The sequence below is a fragment of the Haliaeetus albicilla genome, chromosome 23 (assembly GCF_947461875.1).
Source record: "Haliaeetus albicilla chromosome 23, bHalAlb1.1, whole genome shotgun sequence".
Lineage (NCBI taxonomy): Eukaryota > Metazoa > Chordata > Aves > Accipitriformes > Accipitridae > Haliaeetus > Haliaeetus albicilla.
In genome coordinates, this window is record NC_091505.1 from 1924154 (window position 1) to 1949274 (window position 25121).

The window sequence follows — 25121 nt, forward strand, 5'->3', positions numbered from 1 at the left end:
ATCCAGAAAGTAAGTAACCATGGACAGCACCAGATTTAGACAGGTCTGAACAACAGATCCATTTCCAGATGTTGCAACCACCCACTCGTGCAAGCACTCCAGAGAAGTAGTCTGGAATGAATTTTGTATGTGCCATTTAAAGCACAGTTTAATTTCTATAGGACTATCGCTTTGCACAGAATGGGTTCTTACCATCATTTACTGCTTAGTGTAGAGAAGGAGATAGAAGCAGAGGTTCATGGCTTCACTGGGATCTTAGAATGCATGTTGTTTTTCTCTGGTTTTGAAGTTTATTCCCCAGGCACTCCAAGACCAGACTTCCAGAAATCTCATCAATTTTTGACTCAGCAAAACCCTAAGTGGCTGAAATTAAAGATACAGAAAATTAAACATACACTTAGGCACTTTGATAAATCAAGGCCTATAAAAATTAGACACCAAATGAATCTTTTCATGTATATTTCTGCTTTGCTAAAGTTTTAATGAATTTTGACCTTTCATCTCATTTCAGCATGGGAGACACATTAAAACATCTTACGTAATTTCCAGGAAAAATAACTTCTTGCCTACCTTTATTTAAGAAAGTAAATTGTTCTGGGTCCTAAGTAGTTGTCAACTTGAAAACAGTCAGGCTGTTCTGTATTTGAGCAGCTGTTAACTAAAAACAAACAAAAGAAAACAAAGCAACCCATTTCATAATGAGCATCTATCTATAACGATTATAAATCATTAGTATCGGTTAATTTATTAACATAACAGACATCAGACTTGGTATTCCTAGCACAGACACATAATGTCTCAAGTTATTTGTTTATTTATTTGCATAATCTTTGACAGCACAGTCAGGTTAGATGATCCATTTCTGAGTAAAATGGCAATTCCTGGGTTGTTACCAGTGGATATAAAGACCCAGTAATGGTGACAGAAGAATTCACTCACAAAACATACTTGACAAATAGATGAGCTTCAAACTCTCCAGTGGCTCAGGACTCTAATGAGGAAGGAGGTTAGTAAATTGGAACATTTTAATTCAGGAACAATGACGTGCAATTAATATCAGTGCCATACAGCCACATATCCTGAAAACAATTAGGATCTGCTGAACGAGCAGCTACGTTTACTGAGATTTCTGTGCCAGCAAATAGTGGGTATAAAGAATGCTTAAAATAGCAGAAAATTGTAGTTTTATATAGCTGTTTCTTTAAAGTTCAGCATCTCCCTTTTTTCTCCCCACCATGCACACACACTCATATGAATATAATTTAAAGGCAGTAATACAGCCGTGGTGCATTGTATCTTCATGGGTTTCATTCATTTGCACATCTACCCCATAAATAACCTCATCACCACATTTTGAGTTCTTTAAAGGGATTTTAAAGGTCAAAAATGTCTTTAAGATAAACACTTCTGCATTCCTAGGCCCAAATCCACCTTTCCACAACCTTGGAAGAGGCAGAAATTAACTCAGAGACTAACGAGGGGCTCACCTCACGTCTTCTTCCACCCTGCAAAGCAGACCAGGGTCTGACACCCCTCGTTCACTTGACTCCCCCCTCCACCACCCCAGAGCCCCAGGGCTCAGCCATGCAATGGCAGCTTCACCTCCCTGGGCTTATCTCTCTGCTAACACAGTGGGTCATTCAGAAACGTTTCCATTCCCCTCCAGTTCCTGGATCCCCAAACCGAAGACACAGTACTCCCAGACTCCCAGCCCTAACAGGCACCTCACTGACCTGCTCACAGCTCCTGTTGTAGGCTCAGGCTGCTCTTCCTCGCCTGGCTCTGGCTTTGACTCCTGTCAGCTCCTCGTGCCCATCCCCAAGCCCCAGGATCACGCTTTGCTGATTCTTGCCAGCACAGCAGCACGTAGCCAGCCAGACCCCAGCCTGTGCCCTCTGCCTCCTGCCCATACCATGCCAGCCAATTCCTCAGCCCTTCCCAGCATGGGGCTGCTTCAGGGGGAGAAGGTCCTTCAAGGGGAGATGGTGGCACCCCCACCACCTAACTATTCCAGCCCAAACTGCCTTCAGAGAGGCTGAACTTTCCCATCTTGCTGCTGACCCAAGGAATGAAGGGTACACAACCCTCACAATTTATGAAGGTCTCACCTCTGGAGTGGAACGTGCCAGTTGTTTAACAGTGCATATAACAGCTTGAAAGAGAAAACGAAAGGAGAATCATATACTCCAAATGAATCTGCGTGTTAGGATGGTGCAATGTAGTAACTCACTCTGGAATACGGCCAATGCCAGTGATCACTGTCTCGATTGCCAGCATTATCTGAGCGACACCAGTTCCTCCCAGTACAGACAGCTGTTGCATGGAATAAAGGTTGCTACCAAGTCTATCACCCCTGCTACTTAAAGACCACATTCAATGGTCTGGTATGAACTGGTACGACCCAGTCTGTTTTTCTAAACTTGTCATAAATAATGTACTACCTGTAACGTGTGGCAGCGATCCTCTCTCTCCCTGGCCATCCTCCTATACAGTTCTGTTCTTGCCTGTTGGATTAGCTAAAACATCCAGCCAAACTCATGGCTGAACTTTTATATCTTAAATTTGGCTCCTGGACAAAATGCCGTTTGTCACTTGACGGCCTTGGATCTTGCAACTTCTAGAGTAAAGTATGTCAGCATAAGTCTCCTGCTAGAACAAAAACAAGCCTGACAGTAAAGGGCTTTCTCGGGGGATAAACAACTCTCCAGCTGCTCAGCTGCTGCACCTCACATCAGTTGACTGTAACAAATCCACAACAAAGACAGAATAGGGAGGAGAAAGCTGGCTAATTTCTTCAGTCTAGTCCACAAACAGATACAGATGCAGTCACACCAAAAATAGGAAGTATACTCAAAGAAATATGATAAATTAAACACACACAGGTATATACAGTGTTCAGAAATAGTGAAGGGAATGCATGTAATGATATAGCCGTACATAAAGCTAATGTATGACCCTCTTCTCCAACCTTAGCCACCCCACGTTATGGCACACCACAGGATTAAAAAAAAAAAAAGGTAGATGGCATTTCATGCACTGTACTGGAACCCCACTCTGCACTGTCATCAAACCAATAGCTGGAGTTTTTTTAAAGCCAGAAAGCCTCTATTAAACCCAAGCAGCAGGCAAAACAGCTGAACCTAACAGCATACCCATCGCCAGTGACAGCCGATATTGGAGGGGTATGTGGGAATGAGAGACGTGTGCTGCTTTCCATTCTAAATACTCGTGAAAGCTCAAAAAATTAATGGCAACAGCAAGGTGTCACACATTCGTGGTGACTGGTATAGACAGGTAAAAGTGTGTCCAGTGGCTGGTCTGACAGAGCACACTGGGAGGACAGATAACTGCTGCTGCCTTCACTGTTTCAGCTGATGCCCCACCTTCTTCCTCCCTTACCCTTTTCTTTGCTCTTTCTGAACATATTTCTGCATTGTTGCTGCTTCTGGCTCAGACTTCTGCTAATGTTTCTACTTTGGTGATTACAGAGCCTTTGTATCTGCACCGGTCACTCCACAGTCTCTCCACCTGCCCCTGGCTCTCCCTAGCAGCCACCCACACTGCTGCAAGTGAGGAACATGTGTCTTGGTGTGGCAAGTCCTACAAGATGGGCGAAGTGCAAGAGGGAGGCAAAATTTTCGGGATATCTGTCCCCGGAGGGTTTGATTTGTGCAAGATAGAATATGAAACAGAGTGTGTACATCTAAAGTGTTTTGCATTTTGTTTGAGAATGCTAAAACCTGTCACGGCCCCCACACTTGCTTACCCACAAGCTGCTTAGCTCGCAGGTCCAGCAGGCTGGACTGGCTGCCTGCACAGTTACAAGGCAGGCTGAGCCTAAGGATCTCCTTCTCTCCTTGATCCACTGTTGTGCCCTTCCCAAAAGACCCGAAGCCCTAGGCCCAGCCTGGGCTATGTGAAAATGCCATGAGGGCAGGTGCAATCCGTCATGGTCAGCCTGGCCCATCCAACTGAGAGGAGGTCCTGCTTTAAACATGTCAATCAACAGCATGCACCCAAAGTCTACCGAAACCTGTGCTGGAGTGTAGCTTTGAGTCCAAACAGTGTGATACAAGGGCACTTTGGACTCAAGCACTGATGCAAGCTCATGCCCAAAATATCATATAGATTTACCTGTTGTCTCTGATGTGAACCCAAGCCTAAATACATGAAAATCTTCTTTTTCCTTTATGATGAATATGCATAAATTTGTGTCTTCCTGTGCAAAAAGTCACATCGTGGACATGTAAACATGAAAAACACCATATAACTTTACTGTAGACCTACAGAAATCTCACATGATGAATCAGTTTTTCTAAAACTTACATAGTACGCATTGAAGAAACCTGGCAGGCGTCTCATTTGAGTTACCGGCTGGCACTGTCCTGTATACCTGCTGCACTGCTGAGCCAACGTCAGGTTCATAATACACATCCTACTTCTATTTCTATTTCTATTCAGTGGGAGTTACAGATTATTATTTCAAGGAAGGTTCATGGTTCTTCCTGAATTATTGTATTTTTACTGGCGCACAAGCAAAAGTGCACCTCATAGGAATGAGGCTGTGAAAAGAAAAGAGCATGAAAAGCTCCATTAGGGAATGCAGGAGCCATTCAAGGTCTTCTCAAGATTAACAGCATTTTTTATGGAGATTTAGTTGCCCGCCTTTCTGCTGATGCTTTCAATAGGAAGCTGCAGTAACTTGACTTAAAATTAAATGAAGCTACTTATAAGCATAAAGTTAACCAACCACTTAATTAGTTTCCTAGTCAGTCTCTTTTTGTAAAATGAAAGAGGGGGAGGCATTCATGTTCATTTGCCTCACAATTAAAACTTTTTTTTTTAAAGGAAGGATTGATACTTTACCGTCTATTCACAGGGAAGAGATCTGGTGTCTTTGTACGGAAGCAGGCTGTCCTCTAAAAGAAATTTAATGTTCATCAAAATCACACCGTATTTTAAAATGCCTCTCTGAGCATCTCATTTCTTAGCTAACAGCTGCTTGCACAGTGGGTAAACAGAGCATACTCTTGCACCTCAGCACTTTCTTTCCAGTGATGAAGTGACAAAATAACAAGAAGGGAGACATCAAGGGGAAAATGGAGGAAGACAACCCCTGTGCAGGGTCTTGCTCAAGTGGAAATCAGTTGCCTCATATGTTTGTTAAGAGATGGCATCCCTACCATTTTATACCTCTTCCTTTCCTGAGTTACCTTGTCCCTTATAATACACTTCACAACTAAAACCAGTACTTCCCCTTTCCCAAGCACACCATCCCAAGGCTGGTCACCCAGGGCATCAATATATGCTTACATTCCTCAGACCTGTAAAATCTCTCAGGCTGGCTTCGCTCTTTGCTGTTTTTCTAGACTGTATCATCTTCAGAAATAACGATACCTGCTGTTGTCTCGGCATCGGATTGGCTTTTGAAGGAGGGGGGCAAAATCCTGAGAAGCAGGGTTTGCCCAGGAGCCTTCCATCAGAGCACAACTGGATTTGGGCTCCTTAACAGGTTGGGTTCAGACCCGTTACAGCTTTGTGCAATGTTACCCTTTCTGTACTGGGACACAAGCATTCTGCTAATCATGCCACAATCTTCTCTCATGAAATCAAATTACTTTACTATACCATGTCACGGGACAGTTTTGGCTGGGCAGGTGAGTGAATACCAGCCCTGTGATTGTTTGAGGATGAAGCACCTCATTGTAAGGACCTGTCCTAATGCTTTGTCAAGGTTCATTGGCTATTGAGAAACACATCTCTCAAGGGGCTGAAAGGCTGCAGTCATGATTCTCAACAAGGAGAAGGAGACAAATGTGAGGCAACACTTTGAACTCATTTCTCTCCTGAGGTCTCAGCTGTAGCTCTGGCAGGATGACAGTGGGGAAACACTTGCAATGTGTGCAGACATTTCAATAGCTGTGTCTGCTGCCTTAGATCTGGGTAATATGTTGAGGTATGGTTATGTTATTTCTGTTCTTAGAGGTAGAAGAACCAGGTTTTTTTAGAACTTCTATGACTATTCACCTTCGATGCTTCCATTATGCATTTCAGCACAAAGTGAAAAAACACTGATTTTCTGTTTTTTCCCCCTACAAATATTCATAGCCATAGCACGAAACTGCATGAAAATCAATTGTTTTTCTATGGACTACAGTAAGGACAGTGTGAACTGGGCTGCTTGCTTCCCGAGAAAGTACCAGCAATTCATTACATGTTTTAGAAGTGCCACCCTGCACGAATTCTGAATTTACTATTTTTATCTGCCTTCTGATTAAACTTTAAGATATTAATGACTATCATTAATTACCAGATACCCCCGCAAATATCTGGGAATGTATCTCAGGTCCTAGAGATTGCCCTAACACGGTCAGAGGGAAACATTCTTTTAAGATTTTTAAAGAGGAGCCTGGGGCAGCCCTGGAGCATGCAAGTCTCCCATAACGTTCCACTAAGCAGACAGAGGAATAAGCAATCTTGGAGGTCCTTGCCTACAGATTCCTAACCTTTCTTCTTATATCTTTATCTTCCTTCATCATCCTGCTACATTCTTGTATCTCGACTGGATCATGACAACTTCCAAACACATGGATGGGAGGTAAGAAGCAAGAGATATCTCATCTTGTAGGCAAAGTGATGGGTAACCAGACTCTTACGCCCAGCCTTGACAATGCTAAAAGCTCTTATACATGTCAAAATTAAGATCAGTGGTCTTGGATTAGTTTGAAGAGAAGCAGATTTTAAAAAAAGAAAAAGCACACAAGCAGAGGCTGAGAGCCCACTACTTGGCTCAACTGGACAGCCTGATGCTTCTGCTGAGCTTAATGGAAGTACCCCTTACAGTGCAGCAAGAAGAGAATAATCAGACAGTAGTTAGGTTGAAATCTAGGTTACAGGTATGGCTATATGATGAAATGAGGATAAGATTAGGTAGTAACACTTACCCTGTAATTAAGATTAAATGCTAACGGCACTCTCATGTGCATTGTGACTGCGGCCAAGCAGCACTCGGTCCATGTCAGGCTATGGCAGACTGCAATGGAGCAGCAGGTGCATTTTGCATTGATGGCTGCCTGAAAGAAGAAACCTTTAATTGCAAATAAAATCAAAAGTCGCCCCTCCTCTTTCTACTACTTTAGAGCACGTTTAAGTTCTGCAAGAAGTATGTATGGGAAAAGTTTAACACATCTTTTCTGTCATGACTTGTGCTAGCTAAAGATAATAGACAGAGATGCCACATCCTTCTGTCCCATGTTTCTGTGTGGTGGCAGATGCGGTCAGGCAGAGGGCTGATGCAGACGTCTGTGTCGCTTTTCTGATAAGATCTGACAATATTAATGAGATTCAGGAACTACTCGTCATGGTGAAAGATCAGAAATGGCTTCGTTTTACTGTTGAATCCTGATGGGAAAAATTTTGTAAGTAGTGAGAGTGGTATATCAGAATGGGAGGAGGAAAGAGGAAAAAAAAAAGGTGGGGAAAAGCTAATAATCTGCAGGCAATTTGAAATGCTTCCCTTGGATGGACTCGTTATCAACACTGCAATCAGGCATTTCACCTATCTTCTAGTGCCTGATAAACACTTGATATTCTGTTATTAACATATTGCCATCTAGTATCTATTAATGCTTGTTAACGCTCCTTTAGAGGCTAGGAGAACCCTCCCTGTGGTAGTATTCCCCCCTCTATCTGCATCTTCTTTTCTTCCTTTTTTTTGCTTCTGTGGTCAGACAGGAATCAAACAATGAGAGTTTCTTGCTAACTCCCTTTTGACACCTCTGATAAGGTTCTCTGGGATCCTAATGGTACATCCTAAACTTAGATTCAAAAGCAGAAAATCACTAATGGGCTCCTGTGAGCAGTGGCAATTCTGCTCTTTTTAAGGCTTTAAAGCTCCCTGCCGTGGATTGAGCCAGTTTGGTCTTCTGACATAGAAAACCTGTCAATCATCTCAGTCAGTGCCCTCACTAAGCAAGGCATTTCATAAGCCACATGACCCAGCCAGTCAAGACACTGAGCATGGAAAGGCAACAAGTGGCTTAGATCTGTATGGCGTTATTAGGGATAGAGATAGGAGCCTACATGCTCTCAGACATCGGCTGGTTTTTCTCCCCTACTCTTCACCTTTGCCTGAAAGGGAATGTATCAACAAAGGGAAACTTCAGCAAGAGTTTAATCAAAGCTTCAGACAAAAAGGCTGGAAGGTTGTCCGTGTCTGTTAAAAGGCTGAGAAAACTTTAAGGTCTGTTGTCTGACAGTGGTAGCACTCATTATACTATATTCTGGATTCGTTATTAGGCTAAAATGAAGGGCCTGTTTCTACAAAGTGCAGAGCTGGGAAGAGAATGAGTCCCAACAACTCTTCCATAAATCAGATGCCCTTGCTTGCCTCTTGCTTTGTTACTCCACACACATGGCCTTTCCTTGCACATACACATATTGCTCTATTTGCGTTTGGCTCTTTGCACAGCAAGAACACAGTCTATTTCTCTTTTTTCTCTGCAGAGATGATCATCAAATGAAAGGCAAAGTTGCTTCTGATGGAGTATCTGTAAGGATCAAAGGGAGATGGTTTTCTCAAGCTGGTGTTGAAGTAGAGAAAAAGATGACAAACCTTGGAAATGAAGTTTCTTTGACTTCTATTCCTACCTTTCAGCTGGAAGTGGTACTGGCCAACAATGAAGAAGGATGAGATCAGGCTTCCATTGCCATGAAGGCTACTGTCCTGACCAGTCGCTGTTTTCCACTTCAACTCGAGACTAGTATACGTGACACGAGAAGAACCACAGAATTGCAGCTATTTTGAAGGACTTACTGGACCTACTTAGTGGCAAAAGGGACTATGTGACCAGTCTCAGACCAGCTTGTAGTGAACAAAGTTCCCAATCCCATCTCATACTGCGTGGGTCAATGTTCAGAACTGTCCTGTTCACATGCTCATCAGAGTAGCATGTGCAGTGGATACAGAGCAATTTCTGACAAGGACGATTTTTACAGAGGGTATTTTTAAAAGCCTGTTGTTCTTGTCACTCCTGATGGGGAGGGGAGCAAGAGAGGAAAGTGGAAAATGAAGACGCAGCTAACTTGAGAAGTACTAAAATTGCAAGCAGATAACTGTGAGGAAATAAAAGCTATAACAAAAAAAAATTGTGTCTTTCAGGGTTTGATGAACTCCTGCCTGTGAATCTGATTGAATCTATTTAAAGGATCAAATTTCATCCCGGTATATGGATTTCCAAAGTTTGTTGGAGCTACATCAGCTTACACCATTTGTAAATACGGCTCATTGCGTCCGAAAAATAGGAAATGCCCAGCACAGAAGTAATTGCACAGCAAATTCCCTTATTATGAGCAAAGGTGGTTAACTGAGGAGTCCGGTATCTCTGAGCTCACCTACATGATGCAACCTTGCTAGTAAATAAAAGAAAGTCATACCTCTTTTGCCAGACTTGTGGAAATCTGTAGGATAGGTTGCATTCTATACGTTATGTACTCTCATATTCCCTGCAGCCGCCTTCAGTAAGAGCAACTCACCATGACAGAAAAAATGAGTGGAAAGCAATTGCCACATTCAGTTTGTGTGCTCTATTAAAAAAGTAAATTAATGATACATAAAGCTGGCAACAATATCTAACCTCAAGACAGCAGTCCTCCTGAAAAAGATGTGATCATGTAATTAAGGAGTATATCACAATGTAAATGGGCAAAGGGGATAATTAAATTCATAAAATCAACCTCTGTTCTGCGATTTTCTGACTGCGGAGTTCTTCAATTTGCAGCCTTTATAATATTAGTTTAATGTAACTTTTTGTGTACAATAAAGAGCTTTCTTATTAGCTGTGGCCTGTCTATTCTCTCACTTGCATGCCTGCCTGGATTGAGTCACAGCACAATGAGTCTCTTGCCTCCTGAAGTCATGTAATTATCTCAGGATCTTAAATTAAAAAATAGGACTTTTGTAAACCTCTGTTCTGAAGAAAAGTGTGAGTAGGCAAATCCAGCGTAACCAGTGTGTTTGTGTCTGTGAAGAGCCTGAAACAATAGTTTTGAGAGATATCAAATGTCATGTGTATCCTAATAGAAAACTAATTATTCCAGCAACTCTTTCAACACCATCCCATTAGGGAACTCTGTCACCCCGTGGATATTTATGGGAGTAAGTACTTGGAGAAATCTTGCTGATGACCCTAGCTGTTATTACTTCTGTTTCTTCTAAAGATAAATCTCCTTCATCTTTCCAGGAGAATAAACAAACCCAATGCTCAGAAGCGCTTAGGTCCCTGCCTTAATCCCCAGGCCTGCTCTTCTGAGTCTGGATTTCCAGATGCCATCTGCTGATCTATGCCCTGGCTCTTCTGTCTTTGCCTCATGCTCTGGGGATATGAAGGGGCTGAGAAACTACTTGAACTCCTGCATTTGAAGTGTGCCTGTTTGCAAATGAGGACACAACTCATCACAGTGTGCTTCAGTAGCTCCTACCCCCAGGACAGTCCTCAGGACTGTCAGAGTACACAGCAGCACAGAGAGCAAAGAAGCACAGAGAGACAGGCTGCAGATCAGAAATGTGCAGTTATTTTTAAACCACCTCTCACATATAGGCAGTTCATGTTTATGGAATATGGCACAGCAGAGATCTTAAAACCAAAGCATCTCTCCAGCTATGCATATCCAGGATAAACCTGAGGTGAATGATACCCTCTAAGTTCCTTCCAGAGCCATTTTAGTGGCAATCAGAGGAAACATTTCCTAGAGAAACAGTTCATATCAAATTTATAAGCCTTCCCTTGGGGAGGAAACATCCATTTCCCTTTCTACCTGTCATTCTTCTTCGTTTATTGAATCAATAAGGCATGAAATTTGGCAGGCTTTAAGTAAAAAATGAGCTGTTCATATCAAAGAGAGACTGGATGGATAAAAAAAAAATCAAACTGTTAGAATCAAGATTCAGTTAATAGGAGTAAAAATAAATAGAAACAGAATCTAAATGTAAATGAACATTACATCACCACCGGCATTTAAACTTATTTTCAAATACAGAATTAGAAACAGATTTAACTTGCTGAAACTTGCTGTGTTCACACAGATATAGCTACTTTGGGGGACACAGGTCTGAACATTTTGTTTGTAGCTTCTGCTCCCCAAACCAGCCACAGCTGGAGATTCTTACCGGACAAGAAAGGAGCAAGAGGGATCATGCAGAGGGGGCATATCCCTACTTTCTGGTCAAAAGAATAGCTAAGAGGTTAGGAGGAATATGATTATGTTCCTGCTTCCTTGTCCTTTGTAAGCTGCTGCAATAAAACAGCCAGTATGTCTGACTTACCTTGACCCTTCTGGATGGCATCTGAATTTACCTACTGAGTTGCAGCTTCTACGCTTCCAGTCTTCAATACAGGTCCTCCATCAGCTCAGATGAGAGAGACCCATTACTGCCATGCATTTACATCATGAAGTCTCATCTGTCCATGGATCTGCTGAGTGTAATTTCCCTGAAACTGTTATCACGAGGGCACTGTCTATGGGACAATCCTTGTTTAATCAAAGGCAGCCAGAAGGTCTGCAGCTGAGTGAAAAAATTCCAAATAGGTGGTGAGATACAATTCTGTCTGACAAGGCAGTTGAGTATCACACCACCATGCCCTGCCTTCAGGGTTCACAGCTGATTTCTTCCTTGGTTTGCCTCTCTACAGCCTGGAAGTTCTTCCTCTCTTACCTCTGGAGATCATTGTTCACATACCTATGTTCTTCTCTTTACATAAGGAAAGAAATTGCTGGCAGTTACTCTAAGCTAATATTATCAGTAGGTCACAGCAGCTTTTTCGGGTGTCTTCAAGCTTCAAGGGCATTTTTCAAAGCTACTCATCCCTATTCTGTGCTCTAACTTCCAACCTGATAAGTATAATTTTCCTCTACTCAAAGGTGAGCTATTCTGTTCAACTACAAGCATGGGGTCCATCATTTAGACAAAGATGCAGTGATTATATTTGAGTCTGGTTCTTTTGAGGATGACTGTGTCCCACACTGCCTATTAAAGAGCAAAGTTTAACACTACTCTCACTCCCACTAATCCCTTTGTGTAATGTCACATTAAGCATTTACTTCTACAACTATTTTTGTAGCTCAAGGTCTTAACTTGCATCTTCCAGCTTCAACTGCCTTTGAAACTGCATTACGTTCAACAATGAAGATTTGTTCTTCTTTCCTAATACACACACACATGCACAGAATTAATTTTGCATCCCATTGAAATTACAACACTCAGACATTTCTTTTCTTGGGGACACACCTTTGCTTGAGGATTTTTCAAATTTAGGCAGACATGGCATGAGAAGGGGGAGAATTTCTCCTTTCAGTCACTGCTACTGTAATAAGCCTGCAGACCAACCCCACACAGATCCTACAACTCTGTCAAACCCTTTCACCAGCCTTTATTCTGCCTGGATGGTTTTATTAGCATATTAGCATAGAGCCACACTGTGATTGGCAGGAAGGTCTTGTTTATTGCCAGCTTGTTTGAAGACAAGCAGAGCACATAGTCCCAATGAGGTGGGATCTAATTATTAAGCTTTTAATGAAGAAATACAATCATGAGATGCTGTACAAGGTATGGAAAACACGTGAGAAATCGAGACCTTGCTGGCTCCACTGTTATTCATATAGAATCAACTTATTTTGCTGAAATACAAGACTAATTTTAAGCAATCATCTCATATTCTGATCAATTATCTTGGAAATTGTACAGCTTACTGTGATGACTGGGGAATACCTATGTATAAGTTGTTGATCTCTACTGATACAGAGACTTGTTCCTAGCACCCCACAGCTGGTAATACTAGTCTTCAAGCTCATTCTTGAAGAGTGGGAGACACATTCCATTGTAGGGTTCACCTCAAATGGCAGATACACATCAAGAGGTTTCCTACATTTACTTTCTAAATGGATATGTTTCCTCTGGAGAAGTAATCTGGTTTGTGTTTGCCAGCTTCAGCTGAATTCACTCGACATCAAGCAGATTAAAAGTGAAAGCATATAATTTAATTCTAGCACAGAAAAAGGTTAGGCTCTTAATTATTAAGTGAGAAAGAAGATTACAAAAAGAGGAAAATAAACCAAAATGTAATTTTAGCATCAAATTTCTTTCCCAGCTGTCATCTCAAATCCTTGAGGTATGCATTAGCCATACAAACTCAAGGCACAACTCACAAACTGAAAACACACCTTGAGTACTATCTGTTAGAGTAAGACCTTAAAGCCGGTGCCTCTGGATACCTCCATCCACCACACCTATACACAGTAGCAACCTCTCAATTTCTCCTCTCTTGTCTTGTTCAAAATGGCATTACCACCCATTTATATTGTTAATCTCGCTCATCTTTCCATCTGTTGGGGCAGAATGGTCCTTCCTGTTCAGGACAGTTGGGGTGAAACTTCTCCGAGTTTACGATTCAGTGGCACTCTTCCCACTAGTGGATTTCTTTTGGCTTAAATGGCCTTTTGGCAGACCACAACATTTGGAGGACTGTCATGATATAAATCATAAAAAGCACAACTCTGACAACATTATTCAACAACTTCACTGATCTCATATGACAATTTTGCCAATGTCGTAGCCCAAGAGGACCTACGTTTTTCAGGGAGACGGGAGGTTAAAACATTATTAAGACAGATGACAAAGCAGGCTTTTAGAGATGCTTTGTCCAACCCTTTTCTACCCCCTTTGGTCACTTCTAGGAGCTCACACCATCACATTAATCTTTCATAGACTTGGATCCCATGGGTCAAAACCCTTTGGTTATGAAAGGTTTCTACCTGGAAAATATCATCTTCATCTCAGAGAAAGCGAGTATCTAACAGAAGAAAGAGTTATAGGAAATGATACACTAGATGAGCTGACAGCTCATCTCCAGCATCTTGTCCAGATGCTTGCCTCAAGCATCCTGTCTGCAGCAATGGAGCAGTGACAAATGCTTCAGAAGTCAAAAAAATTTTTAATAATCTGCTTATTAAGACAAATAACATCTAAGTCCTAACCAGCAACAATCACCATGTGTTATCCTCAAGAGGAGGCTGTTCTGCTGGGATGCTGGATGTCTCCTTCTGTGATCACTGTCGTCCTTCACCACGTTTTGATCTTGCTGCCTGATTTAACAGTTATGTCTCTTTATCCCTCCATGGAATAATGCTCAGGCCATTGAATTTTTTTGATTTATGGATACTGTGTATCACAGAGAGGAGCAAAATGATCACTACATGTCCCTGAATTCAGGCTAACCTCTTTGGATATCGAGAGTTATACCATGACTGCAGATCAGCAGCAGAAATGGTTAATAGGCTGGATTTATGGGCAGCTAATAGCTATCTAACCTAACAGTTAGTGCGGCAAGGACTCATTGGTAATACATCACGGAACTAATAAATTATTTTTATAAAGGCAAGCAATAAAATTGATTTCCATATGGAATTTTTTCTTACTTTGATATTCCTCATGTCACTATCCTGAATCACTCTGAGCTGAAGAGTCAAATTTTACAGATTTGGAAATATCCACAGAACCATTTGTGATGACATGAAGGGAATCACTATCTGTTTAAAGTTCCTTCAGCATGTTTGGGTATAATTTAGTTTGTAACACAGTGATATTAATACAAAATTATTGACTCCCTAAAGACCTTAAAGAAAAACTACTTATACCCCAATCCTTACTGTGGAGAGAGGAATAAACGATCTCATTTCAAGAAAGACTCCTGCAGATGAAGAAAGGCAAATTCATGCAAGGCAGACTTCAGAAAAATCTGAAAAAGCCAATAATGATGAAGAAAATTTGGAGCAACTATATTTAGACTCATAACCAGAAAACAACATTCTGTTTTCTGAAAAAGAACTGTGTCCATGAAGACTTACCTTAGGTCTAATGTAATACAGGGTCAATGTTGTTATTGGTTGTCTCTGATCTCCATCTCTCTGAATAGAACTTTTCTGACCAAGAATTCTATTAAAAGATCAGTCGAATGCTGCTTTCAGCCTGAAATCATTATCTTGTTGCAAAGGATCTGTGACCTCAAAAGGAACATTATTCCTTTCTTACACACCCACACCCACACACATGCACACACAAATGCATAAGTTCTGATATCGTAGGAAGCTTTTATCACTGGTGGGCTTCTCACTTCATTTGAGATCATTCAGTCTTTCCTTCCGTTTGTTTCCCTAAGAATTATCATTTCACTGTGAAAGTGCGTCATCTTTGCAAAGGAAAGCAATACAAGGCGTAAGATGGAAGGGAGTGAGTAGGAAAAAAGGTGAACCTCATTATGGTAAACAGCAACATCTGCATTCAGATTTAAGTGAACAGTGACATGAAGCAATTTAAATCTCAACTGTTGAGCCTGCATGACGCATATTTAGCAACACAACAGGCACAGACCACCCCGGACGCTGCTGCAAACAGAGTCAACATCACTACAAGTGGGACTGCGCAGATGGGAGTGCACATTTCTGCAGGCGCTTTGGCGGACAGAATAAAGGCAGGCCCAGCATTCTGGAAAGCAGAAGCAGGCAAAAGCACTGGGGACCTCTGTAAACACTTACAAGTCATAATTTCACGAAGACACTTAAGAAAGGTTTTGCCAGCTCCTTCAGACACTGGATCTCGGTGTTTGTCTCCTTTGCTTCTATGTTAAGGCACAAAGAAATGTTTTTCCATCCCCCACTGTAAATTCAGTGAATTACTAAGTGGCTTATCTGGCAATTGCAGTGTTATGTTCCAGCTGATTGCCGAGGAGGGGTCTGTGCTGCAGGCCACCCAGCTCCAGAGAGCCCTGCAGGCAAATTTATAATGACACGTCTGGTGATGAGAGGCCCCATGTCTCCCGAGTGCTACGTGCCTGTTTGCTTTTAATGATGAATAATTTGTTCAGGGAAGAAAGAGAAAGTTGAGAAGCCTCATTTTGTAGGAGCTCTCTGCAGCACTTGGTAACCTGTGAAATGCCTTGTTTTTGGAAACCAGGCTTCTACAAGCACAGAAGATTTGCCAGATGCAGTTGTCCCTTTGCAAGATGCTTGATGTGCTCAGGTCATGGGGAGTTCTAGAGAAGACAGGGAGAATTACGTAGCCTTAAACATGGTGCCTCTTATACTCTAGGTATTCTGTGTCAATTTAGGCAATAAAGAGTTAAAGTTCAGTAAACACAAAGACTCCATGGGCAGCTAAAGAAGATTTGAGATGATTGTCCCTTATTCTTACACACCTTAGACATTCAAATTATTTTGCTGGGACTGGGGCTAGTATCTAAGCTGCTAGGGTTTGAAACAAAACTCTTAAATGTGGGAAGATGAGGGGAGAGGGGTCCTTGCCTCTCATTTGCAAGAAGCAAGAATGACAGAGGAAAAGGATGTTAATTTAGCATCTTACCGAAGGAAGATGGCACACTGAAATTTAATTGTGCCTGATATGGCAGATAGAGGTTTGTTGGTTTTTTTTTAAACAGGAAAAGCTTAAATATTTCACAAAACATGCATTCTCTGTGATTATTTGTAAAGCATCATAGATGTACTTGGCATTTTACTGACGGAAACATTAGCAGGTCTCTGCCTCAAGGAACCTATAATTAGAGTGTAGCAAGGGAAGATGATGGATAAGAGTGTATGGGAGGACAGGGATACAACAGTGAAAGATCATGAAGAGCTTTAGATATACTTTTCTAGATTTTTTTTGGTTCTTTTCATTTAAATGTGATATATTTTAAATCTAGGACTAAGAACTGATTGAACTTCAGATTTTTTGCTCCACAAACTTTCTTCTTTGTCCCAAACTGGAACAGAAAACTGAAGCTTTGAAATTCCTCATGAAATAAATACATGCAAGAAAGGTGATCTGGAAACAGCCTCATTGAACTGCCTTACCTTCCAGGGTGGAAGCATTTCTTTCTAGCTTTATCATTCTGATAAAAAATTACACTCTGACACAAAGAAGTGAAAAAACGGCCTAACATTGCCAGTGTGAAACACTCACCCCCACAGCACAAGGATGTCTTGAATGTCTGAATGTTTGTTGAAAGTTTTGTGTAAGTAGATGTTCCTGTGAAGTGGTTTGGTGTGGCTAAATAACTTCTAATGGAAAACAGCTTTAGCAGAAATCTTTCAACCAAATCCAACACTAAGACCATGGAAGAATACGGTGGTAGAATCAAAGAGAAAATACTGGACATAAGATAGTGGTTTTCATTAGAGTAAAAAATGAAGGAAAAAAGATGACACCAGAAAAAGTACCCCTTGCGAGAGGCCAGGGGAGCCAGGAGAGCTCTGCTTTTTTCCAGTATTTGAAGCAAAGTCATAACCAAAGCAACTTCCTTAGCAGATGAGAAAGTGAGGACCTCGTGCATGGGATACGAGATTGCAAAGGCAGTTCCATGAGAGTACTAAGCCCTCAAAAGCCCCTATGTGTGCAAGAGCTGCGAGGGCTGGCCAATTTGAACAGGGCACTGCCATAGCACCGAAGGGAGGCCAGATGCAAAGCATGGGAGGTTGGCGTTTCATTAGCCCCTTTAAAATATCAGAGGAGCAGAAATTCATTAGTTTTGCTGTCAGAGAAGGGCCCAAGCAGAAATGCCAAACAGACACTGCAGTGCAGTGCTGCCTTTGGGGACAAGTGGGCCCATCAGCTCAACCCCTGCCAGGAAGAATCTGACCCAAAATTCAGGGAGTCCCAGAATGCCGAAATCCAAGGGTTGCACACAGGATATTTGGATCCAATCTTTCATTGAACTCCGTTTCTGATTTTTAAAACTAGCTAGGGGGTTTCACTGAATGCTCCTACCCTCCTCAGCCTGTATATATGGTACATTTCCCTCCATACATTTTTTCAAATGGCTGGTTTGTCCTTCAGAGTCCAAAGTGATGGGCGCGTGTCATTTCCTCTAAACTGGTCATATGAAGTGACATCTAAAAGCTTATGCAGTCAGTCCTGAAAGGGAATTGAAAAATGAGCAGGGAGACACATTTCTTTAAGATTATGGCCCTTTCTTGAATGTAAAGAGAACAGTCGTGATGAATCCACACATCCTCTGGGAGCTGAATGGAGATCAGCGACTGACTTCCTAGAGGATACCACTGGCCTAGAGACATTAACAACTTCTGATTCCCAGAAGCATGTGGGAAAACTGAGCAGGCAACAAATTTCCAGATCATTTCAAGTCTATTAATACAGTTCTGAAGCACACAGCTTCCCTCAAACCCATAATTGTGATTTGGAAGTCTCTGGCTGTGTCTTGCACATCAATGAGTCACTCTGTATTTTCCTTCTGCCTAAGAAGCAATCTGACTATGCAGGAATGAGAAAGGCAAAACAACTTTTGATCTTGCACCTAGATGCTCAGTAGAAAATAATCTGGCTTAAGCACTTACTTGATTTGCACTCACAGGAATAAGCCCTTGGGTTGTCCAATGTCACTAGTGGGGAAGGGGAAAGGTGCCCAGTTCCAGGCAGTGAAGACAAATACAGTCACACAAACACATTGGGTAGATCAATAAATGTACCCTGCTGCAGATAAATTAAACCCTTCCTAAATGAGATTGAAAGAACCTCCCCTTGGAGAAGAAATACAAAATGGCTGTGAGGTACTAATGGGAGAGAATTGCAGTTGTACAGCAAATGCAAGAAATCATTTCAGAAAATATATGGAGAAAGCTGAAGCAAGGGTGTGGAGAAAGGGATGGAGTGTTTGGGCAATTGTAACGAACCCAGTCTTTTTATAGAACCGTGCTTACTCTATTTGCTCAGCATGCTAAACGTCTTAAATCTCCACACTTTCCCTCCTATCCCCCTGCCCTGTGGTCATCACTGTGGAAATTCTGGCTGCAATGGGAAAGGGTTGTTAACAAGAGGACAGCAGAAGGACTGGGGAAAATATTTAGCTCCCTGGCTCTGGATAAAGCTAATGAAGACCTTCTAAAGCACAGAAAAAAACCAGCTCTGAATAAAACATATGTTTGGCTATCTTTCATCCAGTGATGAATCTCAAATCACTTTTTATATACACATCAGTATGTTCCACCTCATGACACCTCTGTAAAGGTAGGCAGGTCAAGCTAGGAACAAAGCAGCAAACAGCAGTCACAAGCCCTGACACTCACCCTGTGCTGTAATCAGCAAGAGTGCCCCTTTCCCCAGCCTCAGGAACACTAATGGAGTGTCCGGAAACCTGGAAAGTGGCAATGAATTACTCTCAGCAGGATAAACTGCATGTCTGCAGAGACAGAATTGTGTTCTGTGCTATTCATAATACAAACAGCATTGAGTCAAACGTTGGCAGGCGGCTGTTTTCCTTGGAGCTGTAATTAATATTATCTGAGCAATGCAAAGAGACCCAGAGAGTGCCAGGTGTCTCATCTTGGCAACAATCTGTGAACAAGCAGGATATTGGTGCTGATGTTAGGAGCCTTTCCCACGAACCAGAAAATAGCAAAGTTAAGAGGAAGAGGAAACCAGATAATCTTAAGGAGCATCAGTTAATAGTCTGATGCTATAGTGTGTCTCTAAGTGTGGAAGGTGTCAGTAACAGTGACCAACAATCAAATTTGACCTTTTGGCATCTGCTACCATTTAACATTCTTTCTGTAGAGGGCAGATAGCTGCTGTTCGTAAGGCCGAGAGGATGTGGTGAATGGTCCTCGTGCCACCAAAGAAATATAATCAGCAGAAGATCTCCCACTGGGAAGTTGGGGTGTACCACCACTGGCAAAATTTCCAGTAGGATTTCTCATCAAGCCAAGAGCTCTTCCTCTGCTGTTCTTACAGCTGCATCGGAAGCCACCTGTTGCCTTGGTCACTTCCATTATTCTCCCTCTCTTCTGCCCTAAACACACCAAAACACCCTTTCATATCTGGTCCACTGAGGATCGTATCTCTTGGAAATGGCTCAGTCTCTGCTAGAAGTTTTACTGCCAGTAAGCTGAATTCAAACCACCTATCTGCAGACTGAAGTGGCGCCTACGTTAAAAAGAACAAATGTGCATCAGGCTATATAAAAAGGAGAGAGGTAGGAGATCTTTTCAGATTGCTTATTATATCTGCCTTCCTTGGTTGTGCTTTCTGCCCTTCTCTGTTGATGTTAGGAGACAAGGTCTAGTACTACAGGACAGCTAGAGATCTGCACCCATCGGTGCAGCAGTGCGACTAAGTCGCAGGCTTCGCTGCACCAGCAGAAAGCCCTTTTTAATACAGTGACTGCCAAATTGCTTTGCAGAGATTGGAAGAACCAGAGAATACTACGTTACTGTCTCAGATAAAAGTGAACAGATCATAAATGACAATGTTCTGCGCATCTCATGCTACCAAGCTGGGTTTCTGCTTTGTGCTGCTTGAGTAAACAAGCTCTGTATAAAAGGACCATTTTGATACCACGCTGGTTTCCCCTACAACAAAGTGCTTGAAGCTGAACCAAAAGGCTTTTAACTTACCTCTCAATGTGTCTGCATTGTTTGTGTCTTGCTGTTGCTAACATCTAAAGCAGTTCAGGGAGTGATTCTCCTTCCTCTGAAACTGTTGCTTTCAGTTCCACTTATTTGCTCTGTGGATATAAAGACGTAATCCTGCTAATGGCCAGTTTGCAATGAGACTCACTGGAATTTTTTACTTTCCTTAGGACCTTTAGAACACCTTTCACAAGCTTAAACCTACCTCTTCTACTCTTCCCACTGAGCAATAACTTGCTAATGCATGACTAAAGAAAAATACTTTCCATATGGGATCAGACTTAAAGGCCCTGGAGAGCAAAAATATTGATCTTGCGAACTATCAGCATTCAGAATTTCTACCAACTACATCAAGTAGTGCTCAGCTCCTCTTGAGACCAGACTCCAAGACTAATCAGCAACAGCAACAACAAAACTCTACAAAAATGAGAATATTGTGCTCAGCTGTCTTGGGGATGGAAGACACAAGTTCTGCAAATTCCATAACTGGACCTTGAATATAAGTAACCTATTCCTCTCCATTCACCGGCTTTTCCCCTTCCCTTAGGTCTTCTGAGTCACGACTCATTGAGCTTTGGCCTAAGCTCTAAATCAGTAAAGCTTCTTCTACTATTTCTCTGTGGTCTAGTAAAGTTCAGAGGTAGCAAAATAAAGACAAATTCCTAGCACTGTTACTTTCTTCTGTTTAAAGAAGAAAAAAAACTATTTTAAACATGTCTGATTTCCCTTTCTCTGTGAAGAGCTGGTATTTGGCAGGACCTATGATACGAGGAAGCACCAAGTGAACAAAAAATTTAACCTCATGTAGCTTCCCATCCTCTTTCTTCTGTTTTATTTCCATTAATCAGAAGTGAGTGGAAAATGTAAATATTGGTTTAGCTACTGTTTCTACACTTTCCTGCAACCTCCTATAGGTTCTCCAGAGTGCAAGCTGTGCATCAGTAGACCTGACCTGCTTATTCTGGATGTGATCCTAAACTTTCCCAGAGCTCTAGAATATGAATCTCAGAGAGGAATGAAAATACTTTTCAAGGAATCAGTGAATAAAAGGGCATAGTAAGTGTTCTCTTTTCTAGATGAGACTGATTGGTTTATGGATCCACTGGCTGCCATCATACTGGTTCACTCACAGCTTGCAGTTAAGAGTTCCAGTTATACTGGTTCAGGCTTTTTCCTTCCACATGCTCCTAGCATCCTTCAGGTGCAATAAGGGAGCCAGGATATACCTTTCCTCATGGGTGGGAAAGACAGCAAGTACCATTCTGACCAACCACGGATGCATCACAATGCTAACTTCAACTCCTTGCCCAACACCATCCTCTTCAGAGATGGATGAGCAGGTCCTGACATAGCTAGTGCTGTGCCCAAGCCGCAAAGCCCTCAGCCAGTTGCTGAAGCAGGTTTGATTCCGTTAAGATCTTTACACAAGTGGTCAAGCCGCCTGTTGTTTAGCACTTATGCTACTCTGTATATGGTTTATAACAGATGGGTCTTATTAGACAGCCAGAAGCTCTGTAGTGTGCATTCCTAATATCCCAACCTCGATAGTTGTTAAAATCATTAATTCTTACTTTATGCAACAACAAATTATGTAGGACAGCTGTGCTGGCAGCACAGTAATTTGTGTCAACCCCCTATGGTCACATTGAAAAAAGTGATCTAGGAATGCATATGCCAAAAAAAGACAGTGATTTTCTACTGGCACGTTTTAATGAAGGTATCATTAACGTGGCCAGTGATTGGTATCATCTGGGTGGAAAAAAAGGAGCAGCACTTCTGTTGCCTTTCATTCCTGTTGCCAGGATTCTGCAATCATATCTCAATAATGTCAATTTGCTGGCAGCATTAATGTTGGTGAAAATGGCCCCCCCTGAACTCTTAAAGCACCTTGTATTTAGCTGTGTTCTTCAAGGGTGCAGCAATGAGAGGAAAATATGTATTACTGCTGATCAGATAATGTGACGTTCCTGGATTATGACTGTCATTCCATGCGTCAGGCTTCAGCAGGTGCCATTTCACCATGTGCTGCTTTTTGTAAGCCAGCTGTTGGGAGGCAGAGAGGTCACTGACTATTATCGGCAAAATGCTAGTTGTTTCACTTCAAGCACAAACCTACGCACGCTGCACAATCAGGCCTGTAATAGACATTGTCCTCAGTGCAATATGGACTGTCTGCATTTCCAGAACAGGTTCCCAAATGCCCAAAATATCATACATCCACTCTATCAGTAAAAGAGTTTCATCAAAAAGGCAAATGGTGTCTTCAGCAACGTCATGCAATTTCCACATGCTACAGAATCTCAGTGCAATTACTGATCTCAAATATATCGGGGTAGCTACACAACTACATTAAGTGGTCAGGTAATTTCACCAAACAGATACAAAAAGTTTGGTTCTCCTCTCATTTTAGCTGTGTAAATTAGGAGGAACTCTGTTGGATATGCACTGTTGTAAAAACCTTGTGAAAGGAGAATGAAGCCCTGGAATTTTTCTTTACGCATTTGCTGACATCAAAGAAATTCATAGCAGCTTGCGCCCAGCTGCCCCCTCTCCTGAGCTCCCCAAGCCTGGACGCAGAAAGGGCTGTGGACCGGTGGTGGTGTTCTACTATGCTGTGAGTGGAGAAGGTTTCTAGCTCCTTCTGGCCTGCAGCAATGTGTTCAGTCTTCAGCTTACCCTAGAAATACCCCCAAAAACCAGGGTCATCAGGAGTGGGCTGCATTATCTGACACAGGTAATTAGGAATCAAGTCTCCCTATGGATCACCATATCCAGTCCGCTTACTCACAGGGTACTCATGCAACACAGTCTCTAAGGAGTTAACACAGTATCTGCTTTCTTCTTCTTCACAGCTGACAGGGCATAAAACACTTTCCTTGCCCCGCAGCAACTCCATTTCTACACTAAAAATCCCAAAGCAACACCTTCAACATACCACAGGAAGACAGACATAAGCGGATGTTACAAGTTTACTCATATCTTGGGTGCCATATGCTATACGGTAATATTTTGGGCTTTTCAAAAAAGCGTTGGTTTTCTACTTTTTTAATGTGTGTGAGGAAGTGTCTACCACCAAGTAACGTTACTTCTTTGAGCTGGAAGCAACAGGTCCAAGTATTCCTGCAGAATAAACATTTTGGTCTAGGTGGGGTATTATATCACTTATTCTATTCCGCTGTGATGCAACAGGCACCGAACACCCAGCTCTGCCACAGACTGATGACACAACGTGAAAGATAATGCTGGAAGAAACCTGATGAGTTAAATCTCACTATAACCACATCATTTTCCATTACGTCGGGTCCAATTCCAGACAGCATGATCACATGCAAGACAAAGTGACAAGCTGCACTGCGCTGTAGCCTAATGCAGAGTGACAAAATTACAAAAGTCCCTGAAACAGATTTCAGGAAGCCGCTTGTTGGAATGCTGAGTGGAGGATGGTGGTAATTAGCAGATCTGTGGCTCACCATGGACTCTGTTCAGCTGTCACTCACCCACTCACGCACCCCTGGGAACCTGTGGAAGACATTCCTGTCTCTTGGGGATAGCATCCCTCCACGTAATGTGCAAATGGGCATCTGTGAAGGAAACTCTTCTGCTTCACTGTTCCTGCAAAAGCAGAGGACTCCTTGTCCCTAGCCAACCAATTCCAGATCTGCCCAGTGTCAGGAGGAGATTTCTCCTCATAGTTATAAATCTGAATCCCAACCAAAGATCATGTCAGATTTCAACATCAGGGTGCTGAGTTGTCCATAGAGAGTTAGTATCATGTCATGTGACAATTTTCTGCTAGACTGATTTTCAAATTGTTATAGTTTGACTATATCCTTTAGTTTTTTACTAAATATAGTACTAGTGAGAGAACTGTATATTTGATCTAACTCACCTATCTCTATTGTACCAGTTATGTATAGAACACATGCAAGTTACAGTAATTCACGCTCTCTTCTTTGCCTTGCTAATCTTATATAGTCTAGATAACGAATGGATGATTCCTCAAACTAAAGCAGGAAGCCCAGTTTTTGCTCTTATTTAGCTGTAGTCTCCTTTCCTAACATAAGAAACGTCAGTTCACCTTCAGTGATGATGGAAGACTGTGTGTGGTTTTTAAGAGGGCTGTTTGAAACCTTCCAAACTTACTTGTTAAATACCAACAAGTAATCCCAAAACTTGAAAGACTAGTCTCTACAGTCTAGATCTGGATTCCTAGATAAAAAGGGAGGCCTCAAAGTATTTCCTCATCTTTGAAATACCTATGTGCACACACAAGTACGCAGATACTCTCATGCAAATGGAATATATAAAAGAAACACACTGTTTTAGAGCACATTAAACAGTTAAGTTTCAGTAAAAACACTGCAAAGAATCTTTTTATGTCGTGCAAAGATAAGTCCCCATTTTTAATTATACAGTCTCTCTGCAGCAGTGATCCAGTGATTCAGAGATACACACAGATCTCCAGTCCCCTTTCAGACGTTCTGATTTCCAACTAATAAGCAGAACAGTACATCTCATGGCTAAGAAAGCTTTTGTAGCTAGAGTAAATCTAAGAGTCAGGAGTGAACTAGCACCATATCTAGGTGCAATGGATGTTGTTGCAGTGTTACCAAAACTTGTGGCTCCAATCCCAAGTGTCATATGCTACC

At 41.9% G+C, this 25121-nt stretch overlaps 1 protein-coding gene across 2 annotated transcripts in view; it reads right to left on the reverse strand.

The window, feature by feature from the left end:
• Positions 1–352: 352 nt before the first annotated feature.
• The window catches only part of C23H8orf48 (chromosome 23 C8orf48 homolog), a 68953-nt gene continuing 44184 nt past the window's right edge, over positions 353–25121 (reverse strand). Inside the window, exons 8-9 of one of the 2 annotated variants that reach the window (XR_011329435.1) lie at positions 571–658; positions 353–363 (exon numbers count right to left, since the gene is read on the reverse strand). Coding sequence is in view for 1 of the 2 variants with exons in the window: in XM_069810866.1 (XP_069666967.1) it covers positions 655–658 (4 nt within the window). In the remaining variant the exon portion in view is untranslated. Of the gene's footprint in view, positions 364–570; positions 659–25121 lie in introns of those variants that run through there. The other variant, XM_069810866.1, reaches the window with a different exon arrangement.